At 43.2% G+C, this 18226-nt stretch overlaps 1 protein-coding gene across 1 annotated transcript in view; it reads right to left on the bottom strand.

Annotated features, from left to right (window-relative positions):
- Positions 1–6697: 6697 nt before the first annotated feature.
- SAR1A (secretion associated Ras related GTPase 1A) overlaps positions 6698–18226 on the bottom strand; it is a 34518-nt gene continuing 22989 nt past the window's right edge. Inside the window, exons 4-7 of the mRNA XM_073585797.1 lie at positions 18142–18207; positions 13872–13975; positions 9538–9669; positions 6698–7785 (exon numbers count right to left, since the gene is read on the bottom strand). Of these exons, the coding sequence (XP_073441898.1) occupies positions 7669–7785; positions 9538–9669; positions 13872–13975; positions 18142–18207 (419 nt within the window). The 3' untranslated portion in view covers positions 6698–7668. The remainder of the gene's footprint in view (positions 7786–9537; positions 9670–13871; positions 13976–18141; positions 18208–18226) is intronic.

The following is an 18226-nucleotide window of genomic DNA, read 5'->3' as shown; positions in this document are numbered from 1 at the left end:
AAACCTCAGCCAGAATCCTTATTTAACTCCCATTACCTTTTTTTTTTTTTAATAGACCTGAAGTGCAATGATATATTTTCATGTGACATTTTGGACTGCATCCGAAACCTGCACACAGTGTTATGTTCACACGTCGCATTTTTGTTGCATTTTTTTAATGCACATTTTTTTAAGCTGCGTTTTACAGTACCAGCAAAGACTATGAGAGTTCAGAAATCTCATGCACACATTGGGTTATTTTCTGGACTGAATTAGAAAACTGTTGCGTTTTTGCACACTTCTTTCAGGGTAGTTGCAGTGTTTTTTCACCTATAGGAAACAAAGGGCAAGTGAAAAAATGCAGCAAAAATATGCAGGTATCTGGTTTTGCTGTGAAAACCTAAAGAAATTGCATTAATTTTTTTTGGGGGGTTGGGGGAATTATACTTTATGAGCATGCAGAATAGACAATAGAAAAGCAGCAAAAACGCACAAAAATCTGCTTTTTGTAAGAAGCTTCTGTACTGCCAAAAGAGCAGGGTTTGCCTGCGCACGAAAAAACACAGCAAAAACGTAATGTATGAACAGTGCCTAACAGTGAATAAAAATATGTGCACATAACGTATTTTAGACATGTGAGCACTTAGGGTATGTGCACATGTTACGGATTTTTCTGCACGGATTTTGCAAAATCCGCAGGTAAAATGACCTACGTTTTACCTGCTTATTTAGTGCAATTTCCTGCGGATTTTGTGCGGATTTCCCCTGCGTATTTACACCTGCGTATTTCTATAATGGAGCAGGTGTAAAAACACTGCGGATTCCGCACAAAGAATTGACATGCTGCTGAAAAATCCCCAGCATGTGCACAGCGTTTTTTGTTTTACATTGATTAGAATGGTACTAGAATCATAGAATCGTAGAGATGGAAGGGACCTCCAGGGCCATCTGGTCCAACCCCCTGCTCAAAGCAGGATTCGCTAAATCATCCCAGTCAGATGTCTGTCCAGCCTCTGTTTGAAGACTTCTATTGAAGGAGAACTCACCACTTCTCGTGGCAGCCTGTTCCAATCATTGATCAGTCTGTCAAAAAGTTTTTTCTAATATCTAATCTGTGTCTCCTCCCATTCAGTTTCATCCCATTGCTTCTAGTCTTTCCTTGTGCAACTGAGAATAAAGTTGATCCTTCTACAATGTGACAGCCCTTTAGATATTTGTAGACAGCTATTAAGTCTCCTCTCAGTCTTCTCTTCTGCAAGCTAAACATTCCCAAATCCTGCAACCTTTCCTCATAAGACAGGGTTTGCAGACCGGTCACCATTCTGGTCGCTCTTTTCTGAACTTGCTCCTGTACACCGCAGGAGAATCTGCTGCGGATTCGAGTGTCGGCGACAGTGCCGGATATTGAGGTGCGAGACTCGTGCGAGTTTCTCGCAAGTGTGATCCCGACCAAATTGTGATAATCTTCAAGCACTGATTAGGCCACAATGGATTTGGTCCAGAAGCTGATAAAAGTTACGACACATTTGGACAGCTAGATAACAGATATGTACTCAGGCATTGGACACATATTTTACAGTGACAACAGCAGAGCCCTATTCTCAGGATAGAGGCAACAACGGTCAGACCGCCCAGCAATAAGGAAGTAATTCCATATTTAATACATAGGGGATAGCTTCCAATTTGGCACAACCATACACATTAGATGAGCCAGACAATCCTTTGGCTGACTGCTACCTCTCCTGACTATCCCCTAGCCAGGAATGGTGGCTAGAACAAGCATTTGAGTTGCTGAGGAGGGCACAAGTTATCTCCGCGCCAAACAAGAGGATAGAATTCCAATGGGCCCATCCCGGTCTCCGGCTGGAATTAGGGATAGTCAGGAAACACTCCCATCTGCTCCACTAGACATATTAAATCGCTCACCAATCCTACCCAGATTGGTGGGTTTGGCTGACTTTTATCCTATGTGCTGGGGAGGGCCCTTTAGTGTATAATTTCATCTAAAAACTACAGGGGCAATCTATATAATTGCCTTGTAATGTTTTCATTTCCTGTTCTGTCCAGATGTCACCGTATCCCAGAATTCCAAGCGGAGGAAGTTCACCGACCGCCATATTGGGACACCCAAGTGAAGGGTGCTTCATATGGAAATTGCTGCTACCAACCTATTGCGCTGTACCACCAGGGGAACACCGTTGTACCACACACACTATATGCCGTACACACTCATGCAGCCTCTTGCACGGTACCACCAGCGGAACACAGTCGCACTGCGCATGCGTGAATGACACACAGGCTCAGTGAATCATTCGGCTGATCCCGGTGGCAGATGCGGGACGTGTCTACAGGCAGAGGAAGGCGGTCACATTAAAGGGGTTTTCCCACGAACGAAAGTTCAATTTAAAAATCGTCTGTGTCTGACCTTGTACGGAGTATACCACATCTCCTGGGCAGGGGGGGAAAGCAAGAGACAATACTGACATTACAGCAGGGGGTCACAGAGGATTCATTTTGTGAGGTAAAATATTTCACTTGACTGTTTTTAAACAATATTGTACCTCACAAAATGTGTCCTCTGTGATATCTTGCTGTAATGTCAGTATTGTCTTTTGCCTCCTCCCCTGCCCAGGAGCTGTGATAGGTTCTGTACATAGTCAGACACAGGGGTGAGAGAGACAGAGCACAGGGGGGGAGACAGCTCAAACCGGACAGCACATGAGGGGAGAACACAGGAGAGAGACAGCAGACAAGGGGGATAGCACATGGGCTTAAAAAATAAGCAACATGTGCTAGGAGATATCAGAGATCTCATTCACTTTGGAGGAACAGTAAAATGCTGAGCTTTTTGTGGCAAAAACACAACATGTGAACTTACCCTTAAGAGTGAAATCAAACTGTGCAGCTCTTATTGCATTTTGCCTATGTCCACCTGCACCGGAGAATGGCCTACATTAGTAAAATCATGGAACTGTTGGTCACTGCAGGTGGGCACGGTTTGGCACTGCCCTATCACACCCATATGACTTCAGGAACCACCACAGAAACCTTTCATTAAATCACACAACATTCTACCTGGTGTTGTTTGGATGGAGGAGTCAAATATTTTTGATTGGATTATACAAAGTGGTAGTTAAATTTTTTGGGGGCGTTACACTGTACAGGGCCAACTGTTAGCAGCAAAATACTTCATCATGGCTGCCAGCTAATAACCGGTGTGTGGGCCATTTTTTTTTTTTTTTAAATGATGTAGAAATTGCTGTCCAGAGCTACAAGGTTGTGTTCTTTGTAATACTTCATCTCCGTTATTGTAAAATCACATTTACCCTCCGGTACCTCGGGGGCACACGTCACTGTGTGAAGAGCATTTCAACTACCGTTAAGGTCTCGTTTCACTTAGCGACGCACCAGCGATCCCGACAATGTTACGACCGGGTAAGGATTGCTGGTGCGTTGCTAAATAGTCGCTAGTAAGCTGCCAAACAGGCAGATCTCTTCAGTGACGCAGCAACCATCCAGCGATCTTCGGCGGTCGTTGGTACTTGTCACACAGCAGCGATTCTGAACGATTGCAGCCTGCGTCCCTGAGTTCTGCGTCGCCAATGAGGTCGCTCGTCGGGTCAAACACAGCGATGCGCGCTGGCTCCCGGGACACAGATGATGAAAAAATGGCCCAGGACATTCGAGCATGATCAGCAATATGCAGCTGGTCGCCACTGCATGTCACAATTAGCTAGATCACTGGAGAGGTCGCTGTTGCGTCAAAATCGGTGACGCTTCAGCAATCTCGCTATGTGAGACGGGGGCTTTACTGCAATGTACATCTAGAAGTCATAACATTTTAAGACCGTTTACAGAATGAACAACATTGATAGTTAATAACAGCAGCAGTCGAGGAGTGGGATATGATCGGTATTAAAGTTAACAGTCCATTCTGTAAGCCGTTCTGCTGAAAGCAGGAAAAATGAACAATCATAAGAATGTGGGCAATTTTGGCAAGGGCGAGATTATGATGGTAGAAAAGCAGGTCAGAAGATCTGAAAAACCCCCAGGCATAGGCAAACACACAGAGGTCACATGACATTGCGGGTAATGCTCTGCTGGGAAAACATGGGTCCTGGCATTCACGGGTATATTTCTTTGTGGTGTTCCATCAACCTAATCATTGCTGCAAACTAAAGTACTCCCTACAATTTTTTCTTTCCTCTAATCCTCTATAATATGTATGTAGTGTCGTGTAAATGCATGGAAATACTTAACTAGTATTCTCTGGTATCCAGCACTACTTTGGTTCTCTTTTGGACCATACCACCTCAAATCAACTAGCCGACCCACGTGGGTTTACATGTGGACCAGATGTCACTTTCTCAATGTAAGTCTACGGAGCCTCATGCTTAGGCTTTACATTGGGAAAGAAGGACCCTACTGCATAGTAGCCAGCAAGACTGAAGCGTGGTCACATGAGCCAGAAAAGGACAGGAGCAGCGATGGGAACCAGAGAAGACAGCAATTGGAAAGTATTCACATCCACTTATACTGCAGACATATTTAGAAGGTATTAGGATAAAAAAAATAAAAAAAAAAATTCTAAAAAAGAGGTTGTATAATGCCCCCTAAAACAATGCAAAAATTGGTAACATGCCAGGGAAATCAAGGTGTTTATGTTAATATATAAATTCTTAAGTTAAGATCTCAGATTGAGCAGGTGTGGAAAGTACTGACGAAACAAGTCTGAGCTATGGAGGCCTTGCCTCTGAGCACGACTAAAGAAACCCTCTATTCAAGCAGAGAGGGGACTATTTGTCCGTTATAGTCACCGTACCTCACCTCTGTTTGCTTCAAGCTGCCCCCTCCCAAGGCTAATGTCAAAGATGGCTGCCGTAACAGGATGGGGAGTGCAGTGGTAGGACTGAACCATGCCTCCCATGCCCTGTGGTGGCAGGGTTTCCTGTTCCCAACGCCACTGCAGCAGCCAGTTTAAATGCAGTACGGCCAACAAACCCCTATAAGGCAAGTGGTAAAGTGAGGGTGCCAAATGGGCTATACATGACAAATGTATAGCCCCTCTTCAGTGCCACGTTGGAGGGTTACTTTAAAAGTATTGGCTACAAATGTCTTAGCATAAGATCCCAACAGGACACCTTTAGGCTAGGTGCCCACGTAGCGTTTTTAAACGCTCAGGAAACGGGTTCTCCTTCCAAGAAAATGCGCGTTTTTGCCCGATTTTTGCGCAAAAACCGCACTTTTTTTTACGCACGTCTTTTGGACTATAGGAAATAGCCAAAAACGCGGACCTTAGCGGAAATTAATGAACATGCTGCGTTTACCGCTAAGCGTTTCCTTAGCTGTAAAAAACGCATCCATTGGCACAAAAAAGCCAAAATGCATTTAAATGAATGGGATGCTTCTTTTAAGCGTTTTTGATGCGGTTTGACCCCGAAAAAACACATCAAACACGCTTGAAAAAAGCGCTACGTGGGCACACAGCCTTAGAAATCCATGCCTTGTCAAGTCAGATGCGTTTAAAGTCAAACGAGGAACTTATGAGAATATTAATTAGGAGTTTTAATGCTCCGATCATTGTACATCAAATCCTGCCTGTCCGCTTCTGGAATGAACGCTGAACTGTGCGGACTAGCAGAGAGCAGCTCACAATGGCCTTCTCCACTGGGCGACTCACACTGTATACAATCACCCCAAAATGGTTTCACAAAACCAATTGCAGTTAATTAACCATTAATGCTGGAATATCCCTGTAAACAGATACCAATTCTCATGACAGAGGTTATTAGCACGTCAGCAGTCACGCAGTGTCAACAGAGCAGCCCAGAAGAGGTAAAGTAGATCTTTGTTGACATAAGGTCAAAGGAAACAGCAAAATTGCCAGCAGATGTGGTCAGTGAGCCAGCGCCGGGCAAAACGCACAGGAAGTTAGCAAATGCTGATTTCACAGCTACAATGCTCAGTATAGCTGAATAATGTCCTCCATGATGCTCCCTCTGAACAAAGAAAAGAAAAAAAAAAAAAAAAAAAAAAAAAAAAAAAGAAGAGCAGGAATCCCTTTCTCCCTGTACCCATTGTGTGGGAAACAACATAGCAACTTGTATGGTAGGATAAAAGTGTTATTTCTCAAAATCATATTCCGAAGTTACCTGAAATAACAGGAACTTTGAATGGACCTCCCCCAACAAAGACACATATCTATAGCCAGCTATATTCTTTAATAAACTTGGCTGGCGTATGTAAACCTCAGTCGTGATCTCTAGCACTGTTGGCTTTTAAAGGGCATCTCCATTTAACTCATTAGTGCACCAGGATGTTACTCTATGTAATGCCTTAACTTTTTACACTTCTCTCATGATGATCTGAAAGTCACAGCAGCTTTATAATAAGGCCTTAAGATATTAAACTGTACAGCTACTTAACCGATAAATAATCTTGCTGTGCGATCGCAAGGAGACAACAAAAAAATTCCTCCGATGCTCAAGGACAAAAATGGTCTTGATCTGAAAGGGGTGAAGTAGAATAACAGATATAACACATAAGAAATCCAATTCCGCGATCAGTGAGCCCTAGCAGTGATCAGGGATATTGCATAGTATCACCCTAAAAAGAAAAAAATAAATATTACGCAGTCTTTGCATTACTGCTTGGATGCTGCAATTCATTATTAATTCTAATACATAAACTGGGTGGCAAAAACCAATTCACAATAATATCTGAGTGTTTTTACTTTATTGCAAATTTTATATAGGTTGCAAAGTGGGAACTGGACAAACCGGTGGATTTTAAAATGCAACTAAAACAATAAATTTGAGAAAATATGATGTAAACTGTGTATAGACATTTCTTTACATATATCCTTTCTGCTGTTAGTACACTCAGGTCTGGTGAGAAAATAAAAAAAAGAGCCGCACCAAAACCTGTTGATTTCCATTAGACCCCGTGAACACTTTATAGTGAACGTTAATTTTAGGCAAATAAAGGACACCGGACGCATTTCTCAGGCCGAGGAGAGCAGAATTGCCACAAACGACTATCTAAAAGGGCAGTGAAGAAATGAAGACTCAGAACAGCATGTCTGGAAAATACGAATACTTTTGCTGCAAAGGGCACTTTTCACTTCACACAAGTGAAAAAAAATTAAAAAAGCAAAAGCACAAAATGCTCATCATCCCTCACGGAGCCTCAACCATGCTCCAAATCCACATTACCCAAATGTTTACAGCAAAATTATTGTTAGAGAACAGGCCAGCCCAAAAACTATGTTTATTGTGGATGTCTAAAGTTATGATACGTGGATCAGTATTTAGTGATAAATGTAAATACCATTAAATAGATTTAGAAAATAAAAAAAATAATAATAGAACTCCGGACCAAATAAACTACTTAAACGAGCGAAAAAAAAACCAAAAACAAAAAAAACTGGGATGGACACTGTTTGAGTTGACATGTTTCTTAAAAATAGAATGGTCTTTTGATTTGACTCGATCAGAGGAGGGACGCCCCACAAGACTCCTGGTTGTTGTACGTGTTAATCACTGCCTTCGTGAGTCTGCCCCACACTGAGAGAAGTCCGTCTGGATCAGGTCCGGAGGAGGAGTTGAACTCTGTATAGAATATTCTGTATTTTTATTTGTTTTCTTGCTGTTTCAAAGGGAAAAGTTGAGGAAGGGGGGGGAAAGAGTTTCAGTCAATATACTGCGAGAGCCAGCGGAAGCCCTCTCCGTAGCCTTGCCTCTTCAGCACGCTGCACATAAACACTTCCATGGGCCGAGCGTTTAGATCCTTCAGTGGCACGTTACCCTGCAGATGGAAGGATAAGAAAGTTATAAGCATGAAGTATGTCACTACCCTACAGGGGACATCTACAGAAGTGATTAGGGGAATGACACACTGGGGAATTCCTTATTCGCTAAAGCTACAAATCATACCCAGCATAATGGCAGCCAGGGAAAATAATGAACAGTTCAACTGGAACCTGTCAGTCGATTTATGCTGCCAAGACAACAAGCAGCATCAATCAGAGCTTAGCTGCAAGTTTGTTATTTTATGAAAAGCTCTGGAGTTTCACAGAAAACATGTAAATCGGGAAAGGAATGTCAATCAACTTGAGTGATGTGAGAAGATGCCAGCTGGGGGCCGCACTGGACTAGTCTCACCTCTCACTATGGTCTCCAACTGGATGTAAAAAGAACCTGACAGCCGATACATGCTGCCCGATCTAAGATCTACATTAGTGATGAGTGAGGGTGCTTGGATAAGGTGTTATCTGAGCATGCTCATGTGCTACCCGAGTGTCTTCAGCATGCTTGAATAAGCAACTTGAGTCCACGCGGCTGCATGTCTCATGGTTGTTCGACAGCAGCAACACATGCAGGGATTGCCCGCTTGTTAGGCTGTAGAATGACAGGAGCGGGGACTTGAAAATATTATTCGGGCAAGCCGAAGACAATTGGTTAGCACCGGAGCATGCTCGGCTAATACTTTATCCGAGCACGTCGGCTCATCACTAAGGCTACTTTCACACTAGCGTCGTGTGACATACGTCGCAATGCGTCGCTTAGGAGAAAAAACGCATCCTGCAAAGTTTCCCGCAGGATGCGTTTTTTCTCCATAGACTTGCATTAGCGACGTATGGCCACACGTCGCATCCATCGTGTGATGGATGCGTTGTGTTTTGGCGGCCGCGACGCACACAAAAACGTTACATGTAACGTTTTTTTGTGCGTCACGTCCGATATGTTCAACCGCGCATGCGCGGCCGAAACTCCTCCCCCTCCTCCCTGGACATTACAATGGGGCAGCGGATGCGTTGAAAAACTGCATCCGCTGCCCCCGTTGTGCAAAACTTTCACAACGTGCGTCGGCACGACGCATTGCGACGTACGTCACACGACGCTAGTGTGAAAGTAGCCTATCTACATGTATGCTTGGCTCTAAAACACTGCGATGTTTCAGGAGAAAAAAAAAAAAAAAAATACTATAAAAGCCATATGGGAGACTAGTCAAACAAGCGGCTTCCCATTGGCTTCGTCCACCAGCTCCACTTGAGCAAAGAGTCTCTGCCTGCATGTGCGTAAAGGGAGAAAAATGTCAGTCTTTGGAAGGGAGAAGCCGCCAAGGACCAGACTTTTCAACTAGTCGCAAGCGCAACTTCATCCCCGGTAGCTCTTAAAAGTATGTTCTTATCTGAAACGCTGCAGCATTTCAGTCAAACATGCCTGGCTGAAATCATGCAGCTAGTGTCCCATATATGCTGTTGGTGGATCGGGCAGAACGTAAACGCTTTCAGGTTCCTTTCAAACTACTTCATCTCTGAAAAAGCTGGCTCCTTGGGAGAGAAGAATATACCTGCAATCGTGTAGCCAGTGTCCGATTCATGCTGCTCGTGGTTTGGGCAGCATGAATGGACTGACAAGTTCCAATGCACAGCCATATATTGATGATATTGAAGCTCGCCAACAGCGTGATCCCCTGAAAGTAACTACTAATATGGAGACCTGAAAACTGATAGAGTTCTAGCCAACCCACTGAACACAGTAAATAGGTCATTACTTTTCCTGTGGTTTGTCCATAGAGTCCAAATAATTCTCTCAGTTTCTCTTCGCTGATTGCTTCAGGTCTGTCAATTTTATTACCGAGGATAAGGATTGGCACATTTGATATTGTTTCATCTGTCATGAGAGCCTGCAAAGACAAGAACACAATCTTACAATTTTTCTAACATACCACATTTTAAATTTGGTGATGCTGCTCCATATTGTTTAGCTGTGACTTGCATGGCTAAAAAGGTTCACAAACTATAGTCCATTATTAGGGCACTTTTTTTATGCATCAATTAGTACTCGGAGATTTTGCCTAAAATTAACATTTCAAATTTTTTTTTTTGTTTTTAAAGTTGCATTTCAATTGCAGAATATAGAAGGGATTTAAAATGGCCGTGAAAAGATTTTCTTGTACATGACAGCAATAAATTCTGGAGGAACGCAGTTACCACAGCCTGCTTTGATGAATTTGAGTACAGATCACCGTAAAAACGTTAATCTGTCAATGGGTGCACGGAAAAAATGCTGAAGCAAGGATTATAATTTATAAGGCAACAATCCCCGCCTAGATGCCTGTCATATGCTATCCATGCTGAGACAGCTAACCCTACATGAATTGCAGATAAGATCTAAATTTTCTTTATTTTTTTTGTTAACACCAATACGAGTTTTGTTTTTTTTTCCTCTCAAATGGAAATTGTTTGTACAGAATTTCTCAATACAGACTGATCATCAGAACTGTCATTTGGATGCTGTGGCCGGGATACATCATAACAAGGCAGTTTTGACAGCATCCAGCACTTGTGCAATGAAGTTGAGATCTACATCTGTACATTCCACATAGGCAGGACACTGACAGAGTCATCAAGTGTGAATATTCGGAAGAAGAAAAAAAAACAAAAAAAAAAAACAGGTGATAGTATATGAGACACCAATCACATACTGTCCATTACATATCATCCAATGTCTATGTATACAGTATGTGGAATAACGTGTAATATAATGTAATTAGGCACCAGATGTGCTGTACCATGATATATTATCTGGTAGAGGCCATCAGATAGTGTACTAGTCCTCATCATGCTGTATATAACATCTGATGTCAGTGCACAGTATACTATATACAGGAAGGTTTGTGACTGGTGTAGTTTGAGGTCAATCACCAGTCACGCGTTACCTTCTATATAATAAGTGATGCAGCCAGGCTCTGGTTACTGATCAATCCTGTGCAGGAACCTGCACGGTCAGGTCTGCGGTCGCTGTATAGGATTGATCTGGATGCAATCAACGTCCTGCCACCTTTTCTCTATTAACATCTCCCTCTGTCATCACCAGCCCTCATTCTCCAGCAGAACATCACACTCCCTGGCCTCCTCCACACTTTGCTGTAGCTTCCGCTCACCCTGATATTAGCCTCATGCCTACAGGGGCAGAGCTAAAACCAAAAATTCATGGTTTTGGCCAAAATCAGAATTGTGCAGAAGTGAAATGGCAAGTTAAGTGAATTCAAGTAGTTTTCTTAAGTTGCTCCTTCACGAGTGCACCACTCCCCCGCTTCCCAACCTTCAAGTTGCCTTATGCGCAGCGGTGAACTCCTGAACAATGACAGGTCGGACTAATGGCATAGTCCTGCAGGAGAAGCACAGTTGGACTAACGCTGATCATATCCAATGATCCAGCCAAGTTCAGAGTGTCGAGACAAACTCTATAGCAGAGAGACTGCAGCACTCTCCGAGTATTACGGTATACTGTGAGAATGGAAATCTCTTATGAAGTTTAGCCTGTGAATGAGAGTCACAGGAGCACAAAAATGAAAGTAATGGGGGCATTCCGCAAGCCCACACTGTCATAGTAACCCATCAATGGCCTGTGATCCTGAATTTATCCACTTAAATGCTGCTGTCAAAGATGGACAGCTGCAGCTAAAAACCACATGTCAAACTCTGGCCCGTGGGACAAATCTGACCCACATCGCGTACAGTGCCTTGCGAAAGTACTCGGCCCCTAGAACTTTTCAACCTTTTTCCACATATGCTTCAAACAAAGATACCAAATGTAAATTTTTGGTGAAGAAACAACAAGTGGGACACATTTGTAAAATTGAACGAAATTTATTGGTTATTTTAAATTTGTGGAAATTCAAAAAATAAAAAAGTGGGACGTGCAATATTATTCGGCCCCTTTGCTTTCAGTGCAGCAAACTCACTCCAGAAGTTCATTGTGGATCTCTGAATGATCCAATGTTGTCCTAAATGACTAATGACGATAAATATAATCCACCTGTGTGTAATCAAGTCTCCATATAAATGCACCTGCTCTGTGAAAGTCTCAGGGTTCTGTTTGAAGCACAGAGAGCATCATGAAGACCAAGGAACACAACAGGCAGGCCCGTGATACTGTTGTGGAGAAGTTTAAAGCCGGATTTGGATACAAAATGATTTTCAAAACTTTAAACATCCTAAGGAGCACTGTGCAAGCGATCATATGGAAATGGGAGGAGTATAATACCACTGCAAATCTACCAAGACCCGGCCGTTCCTCTAAACTTTCATCTCAAACAAGGAGAAGACTGATCAGAGATGCAGCCAAGAGGCCCATGATCACGCTGGATGAACTGCAGAGATGTACAGCTGAGGTGGGACAGTCTGTGTACTCTGCACAAATCTGGCCTTTATGGAAGAGTGGAAGGAAGAAAGCCATTTCTCAAAGATATCCATAAAAGTGTTGCTTAAAGTTTGCAACAAGCCACCTGGGAGACACACCAAACTTCTGGAAGAAGGTGCTCTGGTCAGATGAAATCAAAATCGAACCTTTTGGCAACAATGTCAAACGATATGTTTGGCGTAAAGGCAACACAGCTCATCACCCTGAACACACCATCCCCACTGTCAAATATGATGGTGGCAGCATCATGGTTTGGGCCTGCTTTTCTTCAGCAGGGACAGGGAAGATGGTCTGAGACTGGGAAGGAGATTTGTCTAACAAGACAATGATCCCAAACAAAGCAAAATCTACAATGGAATGTTTCACAAATAAACGTATCCAGGTGTTAGAATGGCCAAGTCAAAGTCCAGACCTGAATCCAATCGAGAATCTGTGGAAAGAGCTGAAAACTGCTGTTCACAAACGATCTCCATCAAACCTCACTGAGCTCGAGCTGTTTGCCAAGGAAGAATGGGCAAGAAATTCAGTTTCTCGATGTACAAAACTGATAGCGATATACCCCAAGCGACTTGCAGCTGTAATCGCAGCAAAAGGTGGCGCAACAAAGTGTTAAGTTAAAGGGGCCAAATAATATTGCACGCCCCACTTTTCAGTTTTTTACTTTCCACAAATATTTAAAATAACCAATAAATTTCATTCAACTTCACAATTGTGTCCCACTTGTTGATTCTTCACCAAAAATTTACATTTGGTATCTTTATGTTTGAAGCATGATATGTGGGAAAAGGTTGAAAAGTTCCAGGGGGCCAAATACTTCGCAAGGCACTGTATATTTGGCCCGTGATGCAGGGCAATAATGCGTCTGATGTCCCACTGTAGCGGGCGCGTTGTAATGACTGTATGTAACGCCATGTGGGGCCCCTATTCTACTGTATGGAGCACCATGTGGGGCCATTATATTGTATAGAGGGCTACGTGCAGCCCAATAAACTACATGGAGCTCCTTTTGTGGCCATTATACATATATGGAGGGCTGTGTGATGTTTCAGTTGGAGAATCACATTGTGATGGGCTCAAAATTCTTTTTCAGGTGGATTGAGGGGGGTACAGTAGAGTTCTCATACAGTGAATCTGGAGGGCACTGTGGAGGAATCTCACAGTTTGTGGGCACATTGCTTGCATAATATTTTATTATTTGTAGTATTCAAGGTGTTTTTATCCTTTATTATTGGACCATAAACTTTTTACTGCTGTAACAGAACACATTATTCCAATATTTTATTCTAAGATATATTAATTAAAATGTACTTTGTTTGTAGGACAACCCTTTTAAAATTTACTTCCATATGAAAAAGTTAAGTTATATTTGATAAGGAAAAACTTCCTCAATCGTAGAAATTTTGTTAAATAAATATCAAGGCTGGCCCGCGACTTTGTCCACACATTCGGTCTCTGTGTATTTGAGTTTGACATCCCTGATCTAAATGGCTAATAGCAGCTCTGGCCACTGCTGTGTGAGCTGAGCTCATGGCCTCTTCTCACATGCTGCCCTCTCCAGCACTGGTATAAATGTATGTGTAAGGAGGAGTACATGCAAGTCATTTTGCGCTGAAGGGTTAATCACTCAGCAACAGTATTTGTTTTTTTTCAATTTCAAAATGTGTAAATGATTAATCTTACATTGAGCTCCACTTTGGACTCCATAAGGCGTGAATGGTCTGCACAGTCCACAAGAAACACAATTCCATTGATTGCTGGTAAGTAGTTCTTCCAAACACGCCGAGCTGAGAAAGAAAGAGAGAAAAAGAAAAAAAATACAAAAACAATTTCTAATTGTACGAAATCGGTCTCCGTGATGAGCGAGCATGCTAGGATAAGGTGTTATCAGAGCACGCTCGTGTCCTTATCGAGTATTTTCGGGGTGATTGAAAAAAATGCTCGAGTCGCCGCACCTGCTGTTCGACAGCCGCAACAGATGCAGGGATTTCCTGTTTGTTAGGCAATCCCTGCATGTGTTCTGGCTGTCGAACAGCCGCGAGACATGCAGGTGCAGCAACTTGGGCACGCCGAAAATACTCGATAAGGACACCTTACACGCACTTTATACACGCACGCTTGCTACTAATCTGCTGATGCAGTAAGAGATACTTAATAAAAAAAAATTAAAATAAAAGCCAGCATGTACATTTGACAGAACATTTAGATATAGATGAATTGTAAATTAGTAAGCTCTTTTGCTTAAAAGGGAAATAGTCAGCAGATTTTTGCTGCAAAATCTGAGCGCAGCATGTTGTAAGGGTAGAAGGTCAGATTCCAGTGATGTATCACTTACTGGACTGCTTGGTGGCGTTCTGAATTTTCTCTACAGTGCATGTAGTAGTGCTCTGAATGCTGAGCTCTGTATAACCCCGCCCACACCACTGATTGGCAGATTACTCTGTACACTAACCATACTCTGTACACTAACCTGTGCAGGGTCAGCAAGCTGCTAATCAGTGATAGGGAGGGAAAGGTTACACAGATCAGCCCGCCTGCCTGGCACATGACACCTAGTCCTGCAGTGATAATCTCCTGCTGATAAAATACTGATTGTATTAAAACTACAGCAAGTTGCTGAGCAATACCAGGCTGGAATCAGGCTCTCTGTCCCTACATTATTCTGCTCTCAGATAAAATGGCAACAACTTGCTGGCAGATTCAATTTAACACTGACGTCAACAACATTTAAATTAAAAGGCTGAAAATTAAAAAACACTCAATAGAGTCACAGCTACTGCAGGTGACAGGTTTCAATTAACCCCTTCATGACCAATGCCGCCACATAGGCGTCATGAAAATCTGTGCCATTATGACCAGTAACGCCTATGTGGCGTCATGACTTTTAGGCTAAGTGCACACGTACCGGAACTCTCGCGGAAATTACCGCGAGAATTCCGGAATTCCAGTCCGCGGGAAAATTGCATTTTATATTCCCGCGATTTTCCCGCGGAAAAACTAGCATTTTGAAAGCGTATTTAGCTTGCAAAATGCTAGCGTTTTCCAAGCGATCTGTAGCATCGCTTGGAGAACTGATTGACAGATTGACGAGTGTGACCAACTTTTTACTACTGAGGCCACCTATGCAGCATCAGTAGTAAAAGATAGAATGTAAAAAAAAAAAATAAAAATGGTGTTATTCTCACCTTCCGACGTCCCGCGTATCCGTTCCCAGTAATCCTTTGCGAAAATGCCCGCGATGACGTCCGTTCTCGCGGGATCGCGATGTCTCGCGGTTATTCGCGCGACGTCATCGCGAATTACCGCGAGAACGGACGCCATCGCGGGCATTTTCGCAAAGGACTACTGGGAACGAGAGCGTGAAGAGAAGCGGGAAGACAGCGCGGGACGTCGGAGGGTGAGAATAACAATATTTTTAATTTTTAAATTCTATTTTTTACAGGGATATGGTACCCAAAGCCCGGAGGACAGTCTCCTCTTCTCCGGACCGTGGGTACCATCCGCAAATGTTCTGCTTACTTTCCGCATGGTGTGCACAGCCACATGCAGGAAGTAAGCGGAACAATGCATTCCTATGGGTGCGGGATCGCCGCGATTCCGCAAATTAATGAGCATGCTGCGGTTTTTGCGGTAAAAACCGCAGCATTAGCACAGCATTGCTGAATCCCATAGGAATGCATGGGATGCTTATTTTTCGCGTTTTCGCGGCAAAATCGCATGGTTAAAACCGCCGCAAAAACGCCACGTGTGAAATCAGCCTAAAGCCCCCCCTGCGGGTCGGGTGACCGGGGTCACTGAAAGGTCACCCGACCCGCAGATACAGGGGGCTTTGTACTTCACCATGGGTGGCATTGCTTCTTCCCCACGTGGCTAAGATTGCTCTGATTGGCTGTTAAAAGTGAAGGAGCCAATCAGAGCGATAATATTTCATCAATGAAAATTGCTGAAATATTACAATCCAGCCATGGCCGATGCTGCAGTAGCATCGGCCATGGCTGGTAACACCGATCGACCCCCCCCACCGGTTAACGGGGGCGATCTGCCCCCAGCCACTGAATGACAGTGGCGATGTGCCGCCGCTGTCATCTGCTCCCCCCGCTCCTCCCCGGCTTCCGATTACCTCCCCTTCCACCCCCCCGGTACCTACCGGGTGCCGCTATCGCTCCCGGTGTCCCGGACCATGGGCGCCGCCATATTGGAAAATGGCAGGCGCATGCGCAGTGCGCCCGCCGGCTGCAGATTCCATTCATTCATTTTGATCACTGTGATAAACTCTCACAGTGATCAAAATAGAATGAAAAGTAAATAAACCCCCTCTTTATCTCCCCCATAGGCAGGAACAAATAAAATAAAGAAGTTATTTTTATTTTTCAATTAGGGCTAGGGTTGGAATCAGGGCTAAGATTAGGGTTAGGGATGTGTTGGGGTTAGGGTTAGGCTTGTGGTTAGGGATGTGTTGGGGTTAGGGTTGGAGTTAGAATTGAGGGGTTTCCACTGTTTAGGCACATCAGGGGGTCTCCAAACGCGACATGGTGCAACCATTGATTCCAGCCAATTTTGTGTTCAAAAAGTCAAACGGTGCTCCCTCCCTTCCAAGCCCCAACGTGTGCCCAAACAGTGGTTTACCCCAACATATGGGGTATCAGCGTACTCAGGAAAAACTGCACAACTTTGGGGGGTCTAATTTCTCCCATTACCCTAGGGAAATTAAAAAATTGGGGTCTAAAAAATTATTTTTGTGGAAAATTTTTTTTGAAAAATTTTCACATCTCTGCGTTATAAACTTCTGTGAAGCACTTGGGGGTTCAAAGGGCTTACCATACATCTAGATAAGTTCCTTGGTAGGTCTAGTTTCCAAAATGGGGTCACTTGTGGGGGGTTTCTACTGTTTAGGCACATCAGGGGCTCTGCAAACGTAACCTGACGCCCGCAGACCATTCCATCAAAGTCTGCATTTCAAAACATCATTAGTTCCATTCAGAGGCCTTACGTGTGCCCAACAATGGTTCCTCCCCATATATAGGGTACTAGCGTACTCAGGACAAACTGGACAACAACTTTTGGGGTCCAATTTCTCCTGTTACAATGTGAAAATAAAAATTTGCAAGCTTTTTGGAGGAAAAAAATTATTTTTTATTTTCACAGCTTTGCGTTATAAACTTCTGTGAAGCACTTGGGGGGTTCAAAGTGCTCACCACACATCTAGATAAGCTCCTTGGGGGGGTCTAGTTTCCAAGATGGGGTTCCACAGTTTAGGTACATCACCCCCCTGAAGCGCTAATAATATTCTTGAATGTAGTTTTGAGTAGCTTGAGGGGTGCAGTTTTTAGAATGGTGTCACTTTTGGGTATTTTCTGCCATATAGACCCCTCAAAGTGACTTCAAATGTGAGGTGGTCCCTAAAAAAAATGGTTTTGTAAATTTTGTTGTAAAAATGAGAAATCGCTGGTCAACTTTTAACCCTTATAAGTTCCTAACAAAAAAAATTTTGTTTCCAAAATTGTGCTGATGTAAATTAGACATGTGGGAAATGTTATTTAGTAACTATTGTGTGTCATATAACTCTCTGGTTTAACAGAATAAAAATTCAAAATTTGAAAATTGCAAAATTTTCGCCAAATTTCTGATTTTTTCACAAATAAATGCAAAAATTATCAACCTAAATTTACCACTAACATGAAGCCCAATATGTCACGAAAAAACAATCTCAGAATCGCTAGGATACGTTGACGCGTTCCTGAGTTATTACCTCATAAATGGACACTGGTCAGAATTGCAAAAAATGGCCAGGTCATTAAGGTCAAAATAGGCTTGGTCATGAAGGGGTTAAGTCATATTGTAGCTGACTCCATAATGCTATGAGGCAGGTCTAGGGGATAGGATTCCTGAGTATGGTATGCCTTATAATCTTACTCCTGCATGACCTAAATGCATGTGGCATGAGAATACCCACCTTGTTCGTGCCCGCCAAGGTCAAAAGTTGTGAAGGTCATTCCAGCAATCGTCAATTCTTCTGATGCTGTGGGTGAAGATTTAAA

This window comes from Dendrobates tinctorius, unplaced genomic scaffold (genome assembly GCF_039654945.1).
Source record: "Dendrobates tinctorius isolate UK_male_01 unplaced genomic scaffold, ASM3965494v1 ptg000089l, whole genome shotgun sequence".
Classification (NCBI taxonomy): domain Eukaryota; kingdom Metazoa; phylum Chordata; class Amphibia; order Anura; family Dendrobatidae; genus Dendrobates; species Dendrobates tinctorius.
The sequence above is the reverse complement of the archived record's forward strand: the minus strand, read 5'-3'. Positions and strand labels throughout refer to the sequence as shown.